Genomic DNA, 21537 nt, shown 5'->3' with positions numbered 1-21537 from the left:
CTCTCTCATCCCTTCTCTCCCCCACCCACTTTAATTAAAACCATTGTTTTGCAAGCACATGTTAATTAAAAAGCAAACATGTTTTGCTAAGTAATTTGGAAGCTCTGGCTATATGAACCAGAGTCATTCCAGTATAAAAAAGTCCCTCACCCAGCTTGTCCCAGTGTCTCGGGAGCCGAGGACACCCGTGGGTGCCCTAGATGCCTGTCCGTTTAGAAGTAGAGCTGCCGCCTGGGCGGGCCTACGCAGGACAGGGTGTCCTTTCTGTCTCACCGGTGGGGATGTGGAGGCAACTCAGAGGCCGAGAGCTCTGGCCAGCCTTCTGCAAACGTGTGCTGTGGGCCCCAGGAGCAGGAGCTGGTAAGGAAGCAAGCATAAAGGGTTCAAGTGCCTCATCCTACAAGGCAGGGACCTTGTCTCAGAGCCACTGCCCAGCTTGGGGGGAGGTGTGAAGGGAGAAGGGGGCGGCATGACAGGGCCGCAAGCCCAGCCAGGAGGGCCGCCTCCCTGAGGTCTCTAGCACACCCGGGACTAAAGTTCTCCAAAGCTGGGTCAGTTGATCCCTTAGGTGACGGCCCAAGGCAAGGACCAGCCTGATGGGCAAGGGGCACCTTGGATGCTCCGGGTAACCTCCTCTAGCCTCAGCTCTTCACTGCATGTCTGGTGATGGCCACAGTGCCATGTCCCCACCCTGGCTCCTGGCCCTGAGAGTCCGGGGGCATCTGAGGCCCTTCATACCTTGTGCAATAGCCTCAGGGCCCATGGCAGGAGGGCTGGAGCACCTAAGACATGGCAGGGTGTGTGTGTGTGTGTGTGTGTGTGTGTAATTCAACGACCTCCAGCCCTTCCTGCTCCCCACCCCAGGCAGGGATGGGCCTGTCTCACCAAGTGGCCTCTCCAAGCCTTGTCACCAACTTGCAAGTTTTCTGTTGGTTCTCCCAGCCGGGAAGCCTGCGACTAGGAAGGTGTTTCTTACATGAATGTTGGGTGTGTGTCTCCCCACGTGGTCTCTGTGAGTCACTGTTAGCCGTGACCCTGGAGTGGAGAGGACTCTCCCTCGTCTTGAAGGAGGAGAGTGCCTGGGGCAATGAGCAGGAAGAGGCTGTTTGAGAATGGACAGAGAGGTGGTGGGCCCCAGCCCTGACAGGGCACTCTGGGACACGGTGACTGGGCTCGGAGCTTCTGCACACACACACACACACACACACACACACACACACACACGGACGCACAAGGGCTCAGGGGCAGGGAGCCAGGAGTCCCAGCTTCGTGCCACGGAGCCGGCCCTCACCCTGCTGTGCCCTTGGTGGAACAAGTATCTGCTGGCGTGTGTGTAACTTGTCACATGCAGTGTTCTGCCCCCCCCTCCCCCCAACACACAGCCTCCCCAGCCAGGGCACACGGTGACCCACAGCGACACACGCTGGCGGCCAGCTCCCGGGGCTCGGCCCTCCCTCGGCGACGCGCCAGCGACACACACACCGCCGCCTCTGCGCTCACACCCACATTCCGGGAGGAGTCACGCTCCCGCCGCGCTGCCCCGAGCGGGCCCGCGGCGCTTCTGTTCTGTTCCCTTCCAGCGCCGGGACCGCAGCGGGCGGGCCGGGATGAGCTCACGCCGCCGGCCGCCGGCCTCCCAGCCTAACTCGCTCCAGATGCCGGCGGCCCGGCCGGCGGTGCGGCCCTCGGGCGCCCCCTGCAGGAGGCGGCGGGCGGCTGGGGGCTGGGTCGGGGGAGGCCGGGGGCGCGCCGCCCGCCCGGAAGGGGAGGGCCTCAGGCCCCCGGCCCGCGCTCCCCGCCGCCCGGCCCGCAGCCCGCGTTCGGAGCCGGTGGGGGCGGCCGGGGGGTGGGGGCTGTCCCGCTTGCCCCTGCGTACTTTCCGGGTCACCGGCCCACGCCCCCTCCTCCCTGGTCGGCCCCGCTCTCCTGTGCCATGTGCCTCCCCCCGCCCCACTCCCCCCTCCCGGCTGCCCTTGCCCAAACCTCGGGCTGCTCCCCCCACCCTCCCGGGCTCCCCAGGGCGCCCCGACTCTCGGCCAGGTAGGCGCTGCGGTTCCAGCCTCCGGGCCGCGGCCCTGGCCAGCCCTGCGGACTCCTGTTCCTCTCGGAACAAACACCCTCGTTTCTACTGGGAAAGCAGCAGGGGCCTGACCACCGCCTGGTTTTAATAAGGAGCTGGTATTTCCCCGAAATCGCGGGCCGGTGGCTGACCTCACGGGGATGACGGCTGGCGCCGGGCCAGGGGGCGGGAGCCGGCTCCTGGGTGAGCCCCCGACGCCTGGTCTTGCGGGGAAGTCGGGCGGAGAGGGAGGGGCTCAGAGCAGTCTCGAGTCCCAGCTCGGCTGCGGCTCACCCAAAACTCTGTCCATCTTTCTGTCTGCTATCGCGTACCCTCGGCCAGTACTGCCAGAACCCTTGCCCAAGGGCCCGCTGTCCCCCTGCCTTCTTGTGTGACCTGGCAAAGGGCACAGCCCCTCGCGAGGCATTTCCTCCAGTGTCGGATGGGGCTGTTGTGGGATTAGAGAGGGGACCAGCGACGGAGAGCGGTGGACCCCAGCAACAAGTAATGTCAGAGGGCAGGAGGAGGTGGCTCTGACGCGGAGGGGGGGCGCTGGAGGCTCAGAGATCAGGTCTGAGCTTCCTGGAGCAGGGTGGGGAGACAGGGGTAGGTCCTGTCAGCCCCTGGGTACATAGGGACGATCCAGGTGTCTCCGCAGAATGACAGTCCTCATTGAAGGTTTAGCATAGGGCCTGAGGAGGGTGTCAAGGAAGGCTTTCCAGAGGAGAGGCACCTGAACAGAGGTGCATTTAGTCCGGTAGAGGCATGGGGGGGGGGCGGGGGCAGCATCTTTAGGCCCTGAGGCGGGTGGGTTGGGTGCCGGACTGAATGGAGGAGATTGGAACTAAGGCATCCTGGGGGTGAGTGCGGGGTCTGCATGACACCCTGTGCAGGGGAGGAGTCCTGGGAGCTGCTCTTGAAGTCTCATCTATAAATGAGGGACAAAGACTAAGAGCCAGAGGGGGACCCACAGTCCAGCGGAGGGACAGAGACCAGGACCTACCAAGAGAGCAGGGAGACAGAGAGGAGAGTCAGTGGGCAGATAGGCAGGAGGCCGGGGTGTCTGTGCTGGGCAGGGGAATCTGCCCCCACCCCCTGCCACCCCTCCCCCCCTTGTGATCTCTCTCTCTCTCTCCGTCAAATAAATAAATCTTAAAAAAAAAAAAAAAAAAAGAGAGAGAGAATACAGCTGTGGCAAGACAGACTCTGCCTACATAAAGTTTACATATGGAAGGGGAGGACTTTTACTGTCTACCAGAGTAAAATATATAGTGCAGTGCAGAAGATCAGAGGTCAAGAGGGAAGACTGGGAGTGGGGGTACAACTTCTGAGAGGGGGTCCTGGGAGAGCCTCACCCAGGAGGTGACATTTGAGTCCCCACCAAATCTGGCCCAACACCCCTTAGCCGAGAATGGTTCTTCCAGAAGAGCATTTGCAATCAGTTCCATGATCGGAAAGGCTGAGCTTTGATGGCATCCCCCCTAAAACAATTCCATTCTTCTTCATAAACCCGTGTTACCAAAAAACAAAAACAACAACAACAAAAGTCCTCGGTTGTTGTTATATTTTGAATTTCATCTGTCAGTATTCTGTGGAAGCTGGTTTTCTCTATTTCTATGTAAATACGTGTATGATAGTCTTGATTTTGTCTCTTGGCCCATAATGCCTAAGATATTCAGTATCTGGCCCTTCATGGAGAAAGGTTGCCAACTCTGGTATAGACCCACGAGGGGAGGAAATGAACCGTCTGGATGTCTGGGGGCAGCCCGCGAGGCACATCAAGGAGGCCAGTGTGGTTGGAGCCCCACTAGTGAGGAGGAAAGGGACAAGAAAGGATCAGAGGAGCCTGGGCCAATGGTGAAATGCCGATTCCTAGGTATTTTTAAAAATATGTGTCGCTATCATTCATGGAATATCTTGTTTTCTGTGATAATTTCTCATCTGTTATTGCTGCATGATAGAAAGTTATTGATTCTATGTATTGACCCTTTCCCCAAGCTCTTAGTCTATTTTCTTATAGTTGTACTAATTTTTCAGTGGCTCACTTGGGTTTTAGAAGGCAATTCTGTCTTCTGGAAAAGGATGCATTTAGTGTCTTCCTACCTATATATAACTCGGTTTCTTCCTTTCTTTCCTTCCCTCCCCCCACGTCCCTTCTCCTTGCGTCCCTATGCTCTGCTCACCTCCTTCCTTTCTCTCTTACCTTCCCTCCTCTCCCCTTCCTTCCCTACTTTTCCCTTCTGGTTTCCTCCTTCCCCGGCTCTGTCTTCCTCCCCTTACTTTCCTACGCTCCCTCATAAAAATGAGAATTCAAAATTTCAGAAGGACCTCCATGAGAGGTATCTCCTTCATGTATCTTTGATGACCTCCCTGGGGTAGGAGCAGAAGGCTTTGTCCCCAGACTGGGCCTGGATGTCATGGGGGGGACCAGGAGGGTCATACACAGACTCCAAAAGGGGAAGTCAAATGAATGCCTATAAATCAGAAGATGTTCTGTGGTAAGGAACAGGACACTGATGTCGAGTGGCTCTGAGGATAAAGGAGACTGGTGGGTGGCTGTTCCTCAGGAGTCCAGAGGTCAGGTGGCTTCAGTGGGTACACCCAGGTACAGTGGGTACACCCAGGACCTCTATTTCACTGCTCTGTGCTGTGCCATCCTCAGGATCAGAAAATGTGTCTTTCAACTTTGTTCTCCGTTTCAAGATTATTTTGGCTATTTGGGGTTTGTGAGATACCATATGAATTTTAGAATTTTTTTTTTTTTGTTTCTGCAAAAAAAGTCATTGAGATTTTGGTAGGGATTGCATTGAATCTGCAGATTGCTTTGGATAATATTATCATTTTAACAAGACCGCATTAAGTCCTCCCATCCATGAATATAGGACATCTTTCTGTTTACTTTAAGTCTTTAATTTCCTTAAGCGATATTTTTTATAGTTTTCAGTGTACAGTTCTTACACCTCTTTGCTTAAATTCATTTATTCCTAGGTATTTTACTCTTTTTGTTGCGATCATAAATGGGATTGTTTTTCATTTCTTCTTTGACTGTTCTCTGTGTGCGCACTAGGTAATGCAATAGATGTTTGCGTGTTGATTTGGTATCCTGCAACTTTTCTGAATTTGTTTATTATTGCTAATAGGTTTTTCTTTTTTGTGAAATCTTTGTGGTTTTCTATACATAGGCTCACGTCATCTGTGAACAGAGATAATTTTACTTCTTTCTTATTCATTAGGAGGACTTTTTTTTTTTTTTTTCCTTACCTAATTGCTGTGGCTAGGACTTTCAGTACCATGTTGAATAGTGGTGAAAGTGGGCATCCTTGTCTTATTCCTGATCTTAGGGAAAAGCTTTTAGTCTTTCACCACTGAGTAGGACGTTCGCTCTGGGTTTTTCATATATGGCCTTTATCCTATTGAGGAAGTTTCTTTCTATTCCTAGTTTCCTGAATGTTCTTTATCATGGAAAGCTGTTACATTTTATGAAATGTTTTCTTGCATGCGTTGAAATACAAGACTGTCGTCGGAAGGAGAGTTTTTTTTATTATCTACCTCTTTTCCTATGTATTTCTTGTCTTTTTGCATGTCTTGCAGTTTTGTTATTGAAAGGCAGACATGTAATATGTTGTAGCAAATCTGGACCATGGTTCCCTGTCCCCCCAACCCACCCCAGACTCGTGGTGGTGGTGTTTATTTGGTCATTCATTTGTTTAGTGACTGGGGTACGATAATCCTGTAATTATTTGCAGCCTCTGATATCCCTGCTCAGATTCCCCCCCCACCCCCCCAGCTCAGCCATTTCCCTGGATCAACATAAGCCACTCAATGGTAAATGGTTGTGTGTAAGCTCCTTTGGTCAGTTTTATTTTCACTATTTATCATTGGATATGTGTGTGTATCTTGGAGACGGCTTTCACAGCTTAGGGAATTTATTTTTCCCCTACGTGTTCAGCCAGGGACTAGTAGCTCAGAAGTTCCTTATCCATTCACTCCTGAGAATGCCGTCTTGTGCACAAAGGTCTGTGCACAGTGTTTTTGACTCCTTCTCTTTTCACTCGTTTTCTGTGTTTAACTTCGAGCTAGTCTGCTGTTTCACTTCTTGCTGCCAGGATCATGGAGCTTTCAACCCTCTCTTAATTGCTCATCAGGAAGATCTCCGTTTTTAAACAAGTCTCTTAGGCATGAATTTCTCTACCGTCTGTTCCAAATAAATTCAGTTATTTCGGGCAGTGCTGCAGAGCACACTCCCCCTTTCAGCCTGCCTCTCCTCCTGGGCAGAATGTTTGTGCTGCTGCCCCAGAGCTGAGGACGGGGATGGCAGCCTGTTTCTCCTGGAATGAAACTGCTCTGCTCTGAGTGGGCACCGGGGAGAGGGATGCAATCCAGCAGTCTTCTCACTTGCCTTTCCCAAGGTGGATCCTCTGCTCTATCAGTGAGCTGGGATGGGGTGACTGGAGCCCCCGGATTCTCAACCTGCAGTATCTGCTCTATGAGTAGGGGCAAAGTGAGGGAAGGGGGCTCTAGTTCTCTTGGGCATGCCTGTTGGAACAGGACTTCTGCAGATGGACCTGGGAGGATGAGAGATACCAGCGACCTGCTTCTACTGAAGTGAAATCTTAGCTGGGGGAGAAGGAGATCCCATCATCTTGGCCACTTGCCCAGAGTAGAGTTCCGTAATATGGAGCTAAGGAGTCGGGGGCTGGGAGCTGGTCATCGCTCAAATGCCACAGACTCTTGCTGCTCATACGAAGTTTTGTAGATTTTCTCGTGTAGATATTTCTCAATGCTTTGTATGGCCATAGGACAATTTCCAGAGACCTGAGATAGTTGTGTTTTAAAAAACATTTTTCACCAGTTAAATAGCTTTCTTTCTAGGGGAAGAATCAACCAAGTTTCTCACGAAGCCATTCTGGGAGTCCAAAATCAAAGTTTTATTTATTTATTTTAAAGATTTTGTTTATTTGACAGAGAGCGTGAGAGAGTGAGCTCACAAGCAGGGAGGAGGGGCAGGGAGAGAGGGAGAAGCAGACTCTTCCCTGAGCAGGGAGCCCGACATGGGGCTTGATCCCAGCACCCCGGGATCATGACCTGAGCCAAAGGCAGATGTTTAACTGACTGAGCCACCTAGACATCCCCAAAATCAAAGTTTAAAAATTTTGGGGGGGAAAAATCTGGCAATTTTCAAGATAGTTTTCATTTTTCTCTCTTCTTTTAACTAGGCTCCATGCTGGGCTCCAGTGCAGGGCTTGAACTCATAACCCTGAGATCAAGACCTGAGCTGAGATCGAGAGTCAGACAACTTAACTGACTGAGCCATCCTGGTGCCCATCAAGGTATTTTTCTATTATTAGTTTCTAATTTCTGTTATGATCTAAGGATGTATTTTGCATAATTTCAGTTCTTTAAATTATTACCATTTGTTTAAGGGCTCATAATATACTCTATCTTGGTCTATGTTCCATGTACACTGGGGAAAAAAGGGTCTTCTGCTGTTGCTAGGATAGAGTAATCTACAAATGTCCATTACATCTAATTAATGATAGTGTTTTGCAGATCTTATATATACTTACTAGCTCTCTGTGTACTTGTCCTATCAATTATTAAGAAAGACAAACCCAAATTCCAAATTCTAATTTTGGTTAGATTGGCTTTTTCTCCCTGCTCTGTAAATTTTGAAATTTTTTTTTGGCATATTTAGGTACATACACCTTTAGAATTTTGTTTATCATTCTGTGATTAATGTCTCTGTTTGTCCCTGATAATATCCTTTGTTCTGATGTTGGCTTTGTCTGATGGTAATATAACCACTCCTTCTTTTAATTAGTGTTTGGTTTGTTTATCATCCTCTATCCCTTTCCCTATAACCTATCTATGTTTTTATATTTAAGGTGGATATATCGTTGAGTTGTGTTCTTAAAAAAATCCAGTCTGACAATCTCCTTTAACTCACGCCATAGAAGCATTAATTCACTTAATAAAACATTTACCTTTAATATAAATATTGATAATGTTGAATTAAATTCTACCATCATGCCAATTGCTTTTTTTTTTTTAATTTTACTTATTTATTTGACAGACAGAGAACACAAGTAGGCAGAGAAGCAGGCAGATAGAGGCGGAAAGCAGGCTCCCTGCCGAGCAGAGAGCCCGATGGAGGGCTCGATCCCAGGACCCTGGGATCATGACCTGAGCCGAAGGCAGAGGCTTTAACCCACTGAGCCACCCAGGCGCCCCATGCCAATTGCTTTCTATTTGTACCATCTCTTTTTCTCTATTCCTGCTTTCTTTTAAATTAATGGAGTATTTATGCTTCTATTTTATCTTTGCTATTGCCTTATTGATAGTTATTTAACTTTTCCCCCCTGATTTCCCTGGAGTTTACAGTGTATATCTTTAACTAATTGCCCTCTTCTTTCAAACAATAGTATCTGCTGTTTAGGTAGTGTAAGGACCTTATAACAGTATCCTCTCTATTGCTTCTTTCTCATTCTGTATTATTTCTATTGCTGTCTATGCAATGGTAAAGTCATTTGATGACAGCTAATGTTTTTTGGAATCAGAAGTTATGTCAAGCTGCTTTATACAGTTCTTGTGCTGTCAAAAGTTAAAACAAGCAAGATGTGCTTTCCCACACAAACTTGCAGTAAATATATTTTCTGAGCTTTCTGTTACAATTCCAGAAGCAGTTTTAGAGTTCGTGTCAGTGCCACAAAGGAAATTTGCATGTTTCAAAATCCATTTAACTGTAGTTGAGGAACTGTTCCCTAAACATCACTGAAATAATTAATTCACAATGTAATGACAAGACAAAGGCAAAATCAAGAGAAAAACCTAAAATAGCTTTATAATTGCCTTCTAAGTGAACAGTATGCTCAAAGCTACATGTTCACAGATTAGTATCAGCATTGGGCAGCACTTATTTGCATTAAAAGACATTTTAAAAGATTAAATGCATAAAATACCACTATAGATCACCATTACAGAAAATTTGTGATAGATTTTTATGATGGAGAATACTAATTTTGAACCCAATTAAGTAAAATGTTATTCTGCTCAAATACTTCTCATTCGATTTCTATTACAAAATATTATATCTATTTACTATTATTACTATATTTTTGTGGAAATTTCTCCTTTTTTAATAGAGGCCTACATAATATCTTCATTGTACCTCAAAATCCTAAAATATTTGCTATCTGACCTTTTAAAGAAAACATTTGTTGAGCTCTGAATTAGAGCCTTCAAATAGGTTCACCATAGGATGTATGTATGTATGTATGTATTCATACTAGCTAAAGAACTTGATTAACCTTGTTTCAGACTTTATTCCCAGGCCTCTTCAGCTTAATTAGTGGCAAAGAATTCATTGTGTATAAGCAAAAACTGAAAAGAGCTGCAATGTCCAACAGGCTTGGGCTTAAAAATATTAGAGACCTAGATTATTATTGGGTCCATGAACAAAATTTTAACAAGCAGTCATAGTTATAAAATAGCAGCTCCAGGGATGCCTGGGTGGCTCAGTGGGTTGGAGCCTCTGCCTACGGCTCAGGTCATGATCTCGGGGTCCTGGGATCGAGCCCCACATCAGGCTTTCTGCTCAGCGGGGAGCCTGCTTCCTCCTCTCTCTCTGCCTGCCTCTCTGCCTACTTGTGATCTCTGTCTGTCAAATAAATAAATAAAATCTATTAAAAAAAAGTTTCAAATCTCCAGAAAAAAAAATTAAAAAAAAAAATAGCAGCTCCCTTCAAATTTTTTCTTCTTTAGACGTTGACTCCATTTAGTCGACGTCATTCTTGGAAGCTTCACCAAAAGTCTCCACAAGATCTGGAACTTCCTCATCATCATCTTCCCCAGTAGCATGTGGTGCTCTTCCATCCCCAGACTGTGTGGGCAGAGCTTCAGCCAGTCTCCTTAAACGAGTCACACTGTCTGCCCCCAGCTGGTGTAAGATCCTGGGTGGCATTTCTGGCAGCTGCTTTGTCTCAGCATGGTGTGAACTGGTGGAAGTATTTGCTGCCAGGGATGCCTGCACTTTGGGATTGTTAAAATAGACCACTCTTCCTTGGTTTGTAACATATTTGTTTCTTCAGTACCAGAGATATTGTTTACCACTAACTTGAAGGCGAACTGAAGTTTCTTTTTTATCATCCACTGGAGCTGTTCTACGAACCATCTTCTTCTTTCTGTGACCAGTTCTTTTCCCACCCGTGTGCACTTGTGCTTGTAGCTTGGTGACTTTCTCCTGGTTCGTGGGAGTTTCTTTCATCTTGTTGGAGCGGAAATGGGGGGCAGGGTAGGGTTGGTATTCAGGACATTTTGGACGGACCAGCTGCAATTGAGATTAGGTGCACACATGCAGGGAGGCAAGATGGCAGCTACAGCATGTTCATCCTAGTATCTAAAATTCCCTTTGTGATAGTTCTAAACCCCATGTGCTATCTGAATCTAGTTCTGTTGCTTGGTTTGTCTCTTGATAGTGTGTTGTTAATTTCCTTTTCATTGTGTATCTCATTGTTTTTAGTTGAAAGCTAGTCATTCTGTGTAGGTGAATAGAGACTTTGGTAAACAATGTTTGTGGAGTGCCTGGGTGGCTCAGTCTATGAGGTGTCCAACTCTTTTTTTGAAATTTAATGTTACTTTTTCAGTATTCCAAGATTCATTGTTTATGCACCACACCCAGTGCTCCGTGCAATATGTGCCCTCCTTAATACCCACCAGAGGCTCACCCAACCCCCCACCCTCCCCTCCAAAACCCTCAGTTTGTTTCTCAGAGTCCACAGTCTCTCATGTTTCATCTCCCCCTCCGATTTCCCCCAACTCACTTCACTCCTTCTCCCAGTGTCCTCCATCTTATTCCTTATGCACCACAAGTGAAACCATGTGATAATTGACTCTCTCTGCTTGACTTATTTCACTCATCCATGGGACTTATTTCAGTCCCATTCGTGTTGATACAAAAGGTGGGTATTCATCCTTTCCAGTGGAGGCATAATACTCCATTGTATATATGGACCATATCTTCTTTATCCATTAGTTCATTGAAAGGCATCTTGGTTCTTTCCACAGTTTGGTGACTGTGGCCACTGCTGCTATGAACATTGGGGTACAGATGGCCCTTTTCGCTACATCTGTATCTTTGGGGTAAATACCCAGTAGTACAATTCCAGGGTCATAGGGAAGCTCTATTTTTAATTTCTTAAGGAACCTCCATACTGTTTTCCAAAGTGGCTGCACCAACTTGCATTCCCACCAACAGTGTAAGAGGGTTCCCCTTTCTCCACATCCTCTCCAACACTTGTTGCTTCCTGTCTTGTTAATTTTGGCCATTCTAGCTGGTGTAAGGTGGTATCTCAATGTGGTTTTGATTTGAATCTCCCTGATGGCTGATGATGATGAACATTTTTTCATGTGTCTGTTAGAGGTGTCCAACTCTTGATTTCAGCTCAGGTCATGATCTTCGGGTCCTGTGATCAAGCCCTGCACCAGGCTCCATACTCAGTGCAGAGTCTGCTTGGCATTCTCTCTCTCCTTCTCCCTCTGCTCCTCTGCCAGCATGTACTCTCTCTCTCTCTCTAAAATAAATAAAATCTTTAAAACAAACAAACAATATGTTCAGAAATGGGCCTGTCTTCTCTTTGGCAGAGAGTATCGAGACACTCATGTCAAGTTTTGTTGTTGTGTAGTTACCCTCCGTCTGTACTAGACTTCGAATTCTTCCACCATTTTTTTGCTTTGAGCAGTGGCTGACTTGTTGGATTTTTTTTCTCAGTGTCTGTTCTACACTCAGCTGTCAGTCTTCTCCATGTTTATGTGTCCAGGAGGATGTCTTTCCATGCTTTTACCTCTTCCCCCCTCAAGAGTAAACTGCTGTTACTTGTTCCTGGACACTTACTAGTCTGGTAATGGAGGTAGGAGGGAGGGCATTCTTTGTTTTTTTTCTGGCTCAGTCTCATTGTTAGGCAGGTACCATATTGTTGGCTCTCAGAGATGAGGTCTTCTTAGTGATCTTGATTCTCCCCCACCATAGAAGAGTCCTAGAGATCTGGCTCCTCCTCTAGGGGTAGACTTTATTTTACATTCTCTTTACCCAGCTATAGTAGGCTTTAACTTGAGCCCTGAAAATGACAGGTTTGTGCCTTTCACCCAGTCACATAAGGTGACCGTGGTGGTGGTGGCAATGGCTGCTGCTGCTCTGTCTTCTTTTGGCTGCCTGGTGGGTTAGGGGATGGAGTTGAAGGACACCATGCCTTTCCCACAGCAACTTCTGCTCCCCTCCCCAATGTCTATACTGTAAGCAGGGCTTTCATTTCTCTGGTTTCTTGCCCTGCTGCTAATCTTTCTCATGAGTACATGATGGGAGTTTGTAGGGAAGGCCCTGTGAGTGGATGCAAGCTCACCTTGTGTCTGCAGCTCCCGAAAGTTCTAAAGTTTTACACTAGCCCACACTTTGCATTTGACAGTTCATTAAATGATAACAGGCTGCCACAATAGATGTTGTTGTGGAAATGAAGAACACAAAGATGGTGAAAAGGACTGGTTATTTCTTACTGCACTGATGATTTTTAAAGAAAGAAAATGGCAATCCTCAGTCTTAACTTTCTGGATTAAAGGCTTCTCTGATTTCCCTAAAATAATTTCATATACTGTATAACAGCAGGGTTGATGCCGTTGAAAACAAGATAGAGTATCCAATCTTTCGAGTTGATAAGTTTGAACATAAACTGAAGTAACAGCTTCATCAGAACTCTTAAAGAAAAGTTAGGGCATTGGTTGAGAAAGAGACCCTGGAAATTTAAACGGGGCCACATTTGGATAGGTTTAGGACATCCTCATCCTCAGCTACATTGAACCTCCCTTGCCAATAGAAATTGTGCCTCCTCCCATTGGATAAGGCTGGTCCTCTTTACCTTAGAGACAGTGTAATGAGTTCATCTGAGGACATTATAAGTGCATGCGAATTCTTTGCCTGTATCACCCCTGCCATTCTTCACTGCCTCTAGACCTAGTAGCTGGAGTAAGACCCCAGCATGCTCTTGGACAGGCACGAAGTATAACCCAGGAGGAGAAGCCTTCCTTTCAAAAAGAACCGCTAGTGTTTGCTTGTCTACATTGGAGCGAACCAGAGGTGTATGATAGCGTTGAATTCTCAGGACTCTTGCTTGACTGGGGAGGCCTGGGTCCACATTTGCCAAGAGTACACTTACCAGAGATTCTGGATTCAGTTTCCTGGTTCACACAGGTGCGCTTGATCCCACTTGTTGCAGACTCTACATGCTGGTTGTTTTAAGCCTGAACTCAGTGGTGGACCACACTAAAGGCAGTGGATATGCCAGCAATTCCTTGGTTTCATGTAGAGAAAGGAATGCAAAGAGTTAGAGAGCAGAGAATATTGGAATGGATTCGTGATGTATGACCTACTCCCTCATTTCTCCGACCTCCAAGAATGCCTGAGAGACAATCCTTTCAACTAGGACGTTGAAATTGCTAGGGGAGCATCCACATTCCTGAAAAACTGTGACTGGCTGTCCCCTTTTGGCCTGGAAAAAAGAGGGAACTATTGCAATTTAGAAGCTGTGACTGTTGTTTTCTCCCTGACTTCAACAGGGATGCTGAAGCCCAAGGAGGCAGGGGCCTAGCAGAAGCCTTTAGGGTGCAAAGACAGAGGACACGCCACCGGGCCGGATGCCAGGGACCAAGCCCTAAGAAGAAGAAACTGACTTGCATGTGTCTTTGGTGGTGGCTAATTTTTTTAAGGCTCCCCTATCATTGAAACAGAACAGCTGCCTACTCCTTTGTCTCAATTACTTAATCAGTATGGTCCCCCACCCCAAAATCTCTGTCTGGTGGATGAAATCCTGAGCTGAAGAACCAGAACGAAGAGTGGAGAATGCAGTCTCCTCAGGGGATGCCCAGGCTGCCTGTCCTCAACAGCTCCAGCCCAGGAACCGCACCAGAAGAGGCAGGGACATCAGGCGGTGTCCCCGGAACTGGGAGGTCCTTGTCAAGGGCAAGCTCCTCGGAAGCACCCTGACTCCTCCAGCCTGGGCGGGGTTCAATGGGACTCAGAGCAGAGAGAGGACTGGGGGAGGGGGGCGGATGCTGAGGGCGCGATGTTTCGCACTTGGCCCCCAGCGCGAGGAGCCGCTGTTTACGTCGCTCGCGCGCCAGCGTGGACCGGTCCACCCGCCACCGTGAGAGGCGCGGCGCGGCGGGTCCATGGCGTCCCCCGGCGGCGGCTCCCTGGGCCTCCTGCTCTGGCTCCTGCTCCTCCAGCCTCGGCTTGGTGGGGCGCAGGGCGGGTCCACATCGTCCCCACCCTCCTCGGCGCCCACCTCCCCATCGTCCTCGGAGGGTGGCCGTGAGGGCACCAGTGCAACCGTGTCGGGGGCCGAGGGACAGTCTGCGACCCCGGAGCCCCAAGAGAATGCCATACTCTCCCAGCTGTTGGAACTGATCCCAGGTGACATCTGGCGTTGGGAGCCTTGAGGGGGGCTGCGGCCTGCAAGTGGGAGCCAGGGCCCCGGGGAGTCTGGGGGAGCCAGGATTCACCCCTCTGCCTCACCCCGCGGAATGCAGCCCCGCTTCTGGAGTCTGAGCAGGACACCCTGCGGCCTTGGAGGTCTGGGGGTACAGGGCCTGGGGACTCTGAAGCAGGGCCCTGGAGTCTAAGGGGCTGTGGCCTTCACCGCCCCCCTACCTCCCCCGAGGGGCACTTGGTGCTCTCCTCGGAAGCCCGGGCTCTGTTTCTTGGAGGTTCTTCCTTGCTCGCTGTTCCCACTCCAGGGTGTGGCCACGTCGTTGAGAACACCATGGGAGGAAAGGAGACGGAAGAGGGGAAGTGGCCTTGGCAGGTGAGCCTGAGGATGAACCAGAAACACGTGTGCGGAGGCTCCCTCCTCACATCGCAGTGGGTGCTGACTGCAGGCCACTGTATTTTAAGGTGAGGAGTGAAGAGGGGTCACAGAGTTCTGAAGCCAGCCCTGCCCTCCTCAGGTACCCATTAGGTTCTGTTGCCCTGGCAACTTGACAAAACCCACACCCAACCCAACCCAACCCAACTCAACCCAACCCAACCCAACCCAAACCAACCCAGCCAAGGCCCGCCCGCACTACAAAATGCACGGGTTCGGCACTGGCTGTCTCATCACTAGGAATACCAGTTTGGTGAAGCAAACCAGTTATTTGGACTAGCAAACCAATGTTGAGAGTCGTTAAGGAGGGCTGTTTGGTGTTAGGGCGGTAGAAAGAGCGGTGAGGGAGGTTAGGGCCAGGCTGGGAAGCCTCTGCCGTGTGTGGGAAAGGTCTCCATGAGGGGCACGTCCTCTCTCCCATAGCCCTTTCCGCTACAGTGTCAAGATGGGAGATCGGAGCGCCTATAAGGAAGTCACCAGTGTGGTGATCCCGGTCAAGAACGTCATCGTCCATCCTCAACTCTCGGTAGTTGGAACCGTTCAAAATGACCTTGCCCTTCTCCATCTCCTCTACCCTGTGAACTTCACAGGGACCGTCCAGCCTGTATGCATCCCTCAGAAGACTTTCCAGGTGGAAGCTGGGACCACGTGCTGGGTGACCGGATGGGGCAAAAAAGAACAGGGTGAGACCGTGAGGCGGGTAGCAAGGAGGCAGCCCAGCCCTGAAGTAGGCAGAAAAGCTAAAGAGAGGGGCAGGAAGGAGGACTGCCTGGAAGAGGGGGAAGGAGGGGGGTCAGAGTTTAGCAGTGGCCAGAGTAATGGCTCCTGATTGACTTGAGTCTAGAAGTTGGTTGACGTCTTTTGTTGCAGCACAAATATTTCATGGTAGCCGTTTAGGGAAGGCACAGGTCCTGGGACCTGGAGCTCTCTCAGGAGAAGAGATACCTGGGGGAAGTCTTTTTCTGTAGATTGGTGAGGCACCATGCCTGGCTGGTTTGGGGAGTATTTTTAGGTTCCCTGGGGATGGAGCCAGAGGCCTTGGTGTTCTTCCGGGGTGGGTTTCTGCTCAGCAGGTGACGAATTGTTTGCCAGTCAGAACTGTCCAGTCTCTGAAAAGTACTGGCCTTGCTTGTCAGGGAGCTCTCCGTCCCTTTAGGGACAGAAGGTCTCTCTGTTGCTGAGGTTGCAGGGCCTCCCATCTCTGGGAAGAGGCTGGGTTGGTAACTTGGGGACACTCCCCATTCTTGAGCCTGCGAACCTGCTCGAGAGTAAAGATACTTCTGATGCATGGGATCCCTGTCACTCTTACTGTTGGTACTCAGAGTAACAGGGACTTGGTTATCATTTCTCGGGCTGGGAAGGCCTTGCCCTGTTCCCGTCCGGATTGGTCCTTCTCTATGCCATCTTGACTTTATTAGTTCTTACCTCCTTTTCTTCCCATGTCCACTTTGGTGCCTGATTTCCTCCACTGTCAAAGGGGGCACAGAACCCACGGCCCTGCCTTTTTCGAAGGGGAAGCTAGGTGCCGAGGGGCTCACCGTCCACCTGGGCACAAGCCACCGACTGCTGAGTTTCTTCTTCCCCTGTAGATGGCGACCACATTACGGGTGTTCTCCAGGAGGTCGACCAAAACATTATCCTCCATGAAAGGTGCAATGAGATGGTTCAGGAAGTTATGGCAACAAAGAAGAACAGAGTCCTGAAGGGGATGCTCTGTGGCTATAAAGGAGCTGGAAAGGATTCTTGTCAGGTAACTTTGCGGACCCTGTTGCATCTGCACATTGAGGGTGACCCCTCCAAGCTTCCTCATTCCCAGGTGCCAGGGCCTGGGTGACCTGCCACCACCTCCTTTCGCTCCTTCTCGAAGGAGATTCATGGGCAGAACCTGGCCCGCCCTCTTCTTCCCGCGTCGAGTGCCTTCTGGAGGAGGGCGCGTTTGAGCCTGGACTCAGAGGATGAGTCTTGGGATTTCTTGGAAAGAGGAGAACAGCACTGTAGGGAGGGGGAGCAGCACGGACGGTGGCTCCGAGGTGTGAGGGAACTTGTCACATGTAGGGCCCACCTTCCAGGTCTGGAGCAATGAGGGGACCAGAGAAGAGGGCTGGAGTCGGGTTCCGCGTGGCCTGGGGCGCTGGGCCGAGTTTCTCGATGCCATCCGGGCAGGACTGTAGGCTAGGTGTTTGCGTCCATCATCTAGGTGATGACGCGGAGTCCCGAGCGGGACCTGGGGCGGTGAGGGGGTAAAGGGGGTGTGTCTGAAGTTGGATCCTGCGTTCCTGGTGACTGACTGCTGGGAGGGTGAGGGCGAGGGAGAGGTTTGGAGGGTTCTGTTTCTGTCTGAGCTGGTTGGTGGGGGGCGGGGGCCCCCGAGCAGGTCTGGGAGAGGACATGCTGGGTTCTGCATCCAATGGGGTGTCTATGGGATGTCTGGAAGTGGGGCATCAGATACGGAGGGAGCTGGCTGTATGGGTTAGGAGATTTAGAGAAATTTTAAGCTAGATGTATGGATTTGGGGGACTCTCATGCAGATGTGATATTCAAAATGCTTAATAGCTAGTATGGTATGGGAAACAACCAGTTATAATAGCCTCCCAAGGATAGTAAAATTTTCCCATTAACGTTCCCCTTCCTGCCTCCCTCCCTTTCTTCTTCTTTTCTTTCTCTCTCTCTCTCTCTTTTTTTTTTTTTTTTTTGAAGATTTTATTTTTAAGTACTCTCTATACCCAGTGTGGGGCTCAAACTTACAACCCCGAGATTAGGGTTGGGCCAGCCAGGCACCCCTTCCCATTAACTTTTCAATTCTCAGTTCTCAGGTTCACAGAAGGCCGGGCCCAGTAGGTCCCTGGGGAAGGCCCCCGCGTGCCCGACTGCCCAGTGCCTTACACAGCAGTCAGCCTGCTCTGATGTGGATGGCCTTCTAGTCCTGCATTCGTCTCTTTCTCTTTCTCCAGGGAGACTCTGGGGGCCCTCTGGTCTGTAAATTTAAGGAAACATGGGTCCAGGTAGGAGTCGTGAGCTGGGGCATTGGCTGCGGTCGTGGAAATATGCCTGGAGTTTATACAGATCTTGCTGTCTATGCGGAGTGGATAGCTGGAGTGATTAATCAGGCCTCCTTTTTGTATCCGGTGGTGTTCCTCATCCCACTTCTGTGCCTGGTGCTGCCCCTGGGCATCCTGGTGGCCCCCTGATCACCCTGGCCCACTCCCCCTCCTATTTCCGAGTCTCACACCGGGCCTCTCCTCCGACCTCCCACTCCTGCTCAGATGCCCTTTCCTCCAGTTCTGGTTGGCATCCCCTGACCCAGTAGAGAGCCACACAGTAGGAACTGGCAGCAAGGCTGGAGCCCCGAAAGCATCCCAGCCTGATGCCCCAGTCACCTGCACAACCTTGGCTGTACCTTTGCCCTCCTGGAAGGATGGGGTCAGGCATCCCAGCCTGAGAGCCGGCCGACCTGCCAGGGGCAGTGCGGGGCTTCCTTGTCATCTTGGAGAGCCTCTGCGAGAGAAGAGCCCTCAGGAGCGGTGAGACAGCGTGGGACCTGGGTGTGGTCTCAGGCTGTCACCTGACCTTGTGTTGAAGCAGTCAGCTTGCTGATTGTGCAGAGAGAGAGAGAGGGAGGGGGTGTCACCATGTCCCTGCTGAGGTGTGAGGCCTGGGGTTTCCACATTGGACTGGGGTGCCTGAGTCTGGGAGACGTTTCCCTAGCACCCAGCTTGGATCCTGCCACACAGGTGCTCCTGTGGCAACCCCGTGATGGGCCCCCCTTCCTCAGTCTCTAGTGGTCCCATCCAGGCTCAGCCCAAGCTATGTGGAGGCACTGAGGAGTGTGGAGATCTCCGATGTCAACTGAATAAATGTTTGGATTGTCACTTGCGTGTTCTGTATCTCTCCTGATGTGGGGGTGTGGGGACACTGAGGAAAAGTTATCTCACATTTAACTTAGGGATGTGTTTGCGATGCTTTGGAAACTCTAGAATGAGAGGGGAGGCCCTCATCTACTCTGATCCGAGTCCGACTTGGGTCCTGCTGCTGTGCCCCTCGTGGCTACCAGCATCTCTTCAGGGAGCTTCGTAGCTGAGTTTGCTGGCCATTGCCTCTGGGGAGAAGACATGAGAGAGAGAGGAAGCTTGAGAGGGGTTAGGGCAGTGCCTTCGAACAGCAGCCCATACTTTCTGCCTGTTGGAGTTAGATGGAGCCTTGAGCACCATAACCTTGACCCAGCTCTGAAGGACACGGGGCCGAGGCTCAGGCAGGAGACAGGCTGAGTACTCACCATGTGTGTGCCGGACCCTGCCATCCCAGAGTCGCTGTTTGTCACCTTTCCCCCACTGTTAGCGATTTCCTTCCCCCATCTCAAAACCTTGAGGTTCCTTTCTTTTAGCAGGGGATCAGTGCCGGTTGCATGTGAGAAGAAAGTGCCTGTGAATATTTAGGTGAATAAAGAAGTGATTAGATCCATAATAGCCCCATCTCACACTTTTCATTCCCTTCCTTCTGGACACATAGCCAGTCAGAATAAAGACTGTCTTTCCAAGTCCCACCCACCTAAGTGTGGCACGAATTCTGGCCAATAAAATACAGACCGAAAGGTTGGTGAATTTGGGGGACGAGCCCTTCTTCAGCTCTCTTTCTTCTCTCCTGGCTGGAAGGCGTACACGGGAACCAGAGCTTGAGCACTGATCTTGGGACACGAGGGTATGGAGGTCTGGAGCTAAGGGTATGGAGCAGGAATTTAGAAGGAACTTGGCTCCTTGGAATTTGCAGGGCTGCTATCACAGCTCTTCATGCGACAGGGAAAGAAACTCTTTAATTAAGCCATTGTTCTCTTCCGTCTCAGTTACTTATAGAAAAACCTCATTCTAACCAACCATGTGGAGCTTTATTTCTGGATTGTTATGAATATAAGTTTTAAAAGTCATTTATTCAGACTAATTAAAAAAAATTTTTTTTTAGGGAGGGGGTGAGAGGCAGAGGGAGAGGGAGAATCTTAAGCAGATTCCCTGCTGAGTGCAGAACCCAGCGCTGGGCTCCATCTCAGGACCCTGAGATGAAATCAGGAGTCAGACACTTAACTGACTGAGCCACCCAGGCGCCCCTAGACTAAATTCTTTTTAATTCCCACTTCACTATACACTATGGCTTCTTTCTCTGTTCATTTTTCCAAAATTGATAAGGTTAAAAGCTTATGTTCACGAATGACTGTTCTTTCTTAATGCATTTCTGTATTATTTTCTGTATTGGGGTATAATTTATATATAGTAAAAGGTACACATTGCAATATACAATTTTATGAGTTTTAACAGAGGTATTCCCCCATGCTAACGTCTCCAAATCAGGATTGAAAACATTTGCATTAATCCAGGATATTCTCTTATATCCCTTTCTAATCATCCCCTCCCAGAAGTAACCATGGTTCTGATGATCAGATTATTTGCATATTATTGAACCTCATTTTTTTTTTAAGAGTGGGAGGTGGGATGGGGGTCTGAGGGAGAGAGAGAGAGGGAATCTTTTTTTTTTTTTTTAAGATTTTATTTATTTATTTGACAGAGATCTACAAGTAGGCAGAGAGGCAGGGAGAGGGAGAGGAGGAAGCAGGCTCCCCGCTGAGCAGAGAGCCCGATGCAGGGCTCAATTCCAGGACCCTGGGATCATGACCCAAGCTGAAGGCAGAGGCTTTAATCCACTGAACCACCCAGGCGCCCCGAGAGAGAGTCTTAAGCAGGCTCCACACCCAGCAGGGAGCCTGATGCGGGGCTCGATCTCCCAACCCTGAGATCATGACCTGAGTCGAAGGTAGATGCCTAACTGACCGAACCACCCAGGTGCCCCTAGTTCATTCTTTTTTATTGGGGAGTAGTAATATTCCCACACAAACATTCCACCATTGGCTTAGTCTCCTTGATGGACACTTGGGTTGTTTCCAGTTTGAGGTATTATGAATGAAGCTGCTAATAAGCATTCTAGTACAAGATTTTTTTGTATCTATATACTTTCCCTTCTTTTGGGAATCAACCTAGGAGCAGAACTGCTGGCTCATGAGATTAACGAAAGGTTAATGTTATTAGAAATTTCCTAAGAGTCTTCCGAATTATTTGTACCATTTTACACTACTCCCAGCAATAAATGAGAGTTCCAGTTGATCCATACCCTCATCCGTCCTCAGGCTTTTTTTTTTCTTTTTTTCCCCAATTCTAATAGGTATGAAATGGTACAGCATTAGGTTTTTTATTTCTGTTTCCCTGTAGATAATGATGTTGAGCATCTTTTTATGTACTACTGGTCATATGCATATCTTCTATGAAGTATGTTTTCAGCTCTTTTGTCCATCTTTAAATAGGATGCTTTTTTTTTTTTTAATTGCTGACTTCTAAGTAGCCTTCCTGTATTCTGAGTAGATTCCTAAGTCTGTGACTCTTTTCACTTTTTAGCTAGGGGCTGTGAGGCTTTTTCTTCTATTTATTTCTCCTGGAAACTTTATAATTTTAGCTTTCATGTTTAGGTCAAACTAATTTGGGAGATGGTATGAGACACAGGGATGAAAGTATATTTTTCTGTATCTTTAATGCT

At 49.1% G+C, this 21537-nt stretch overlaps 1 protein-coding gene across 2 annotated transcripts; it reads left to right on the top strand.

The window, feature by feature from the left end:
• Positions 1-1813: 1813 nt before the first annotated feature.
• On the top strand, positions 1814-18836 carry LOC131823859 (putative serine protease 42). Of its 2 annotated transcripts, none has more exons than XM_059160715.1 (7): positions 1814-2040; positions 7276-7389; positions 13661-14516; positions 14840-14996; positions 15391-15650; positions 16557-16717; positions 17919-18836. In XM_059160715.1, the coding sequence occupies exons 3-7, from the start codon at positions 14273-14275 to the stop codon at positions 18153-18155; spliced, it is 1059 nt and encodes a 352-aa protein (XP_059016698.1). In that variant the 5' UTR covers positions 1814-2040; positions 7276-7389; positions 13661-14272; the 3' UTR covers positions 18156-18836. The 2 variants fall into 2 exon arrangements, with proteins under 2 accessions (XP_059016698.1, XP_059016697.1); XM_059160714.1 differs by lacking the exon at positions 1814-2040 and adding an exon at positions 2978-3935.
• Positions 18837-21537: the final 2701 nt, after the last annotated feature.

The sequence above is a fragment of the Mustela lutreola genome, chromosome 2, assembly GCF_030435805.1.
Source record: "Mustela lutreola isolate mMusLut2 chromosome 2, mMusLut2.pri, whole genome shotgun sequence".
Taxonomy (NCBI): Eukaryota; Metazoa; Chordata; class Mammalia; order Carnivora; family Mustelidae; genus Mustela; species Mustela lutreola.
The sequence above is the reverse complement of the archived record's forward strand: the minus strand, read 5'-3'. Positions and strand labels throughout refer to the sequence as shown.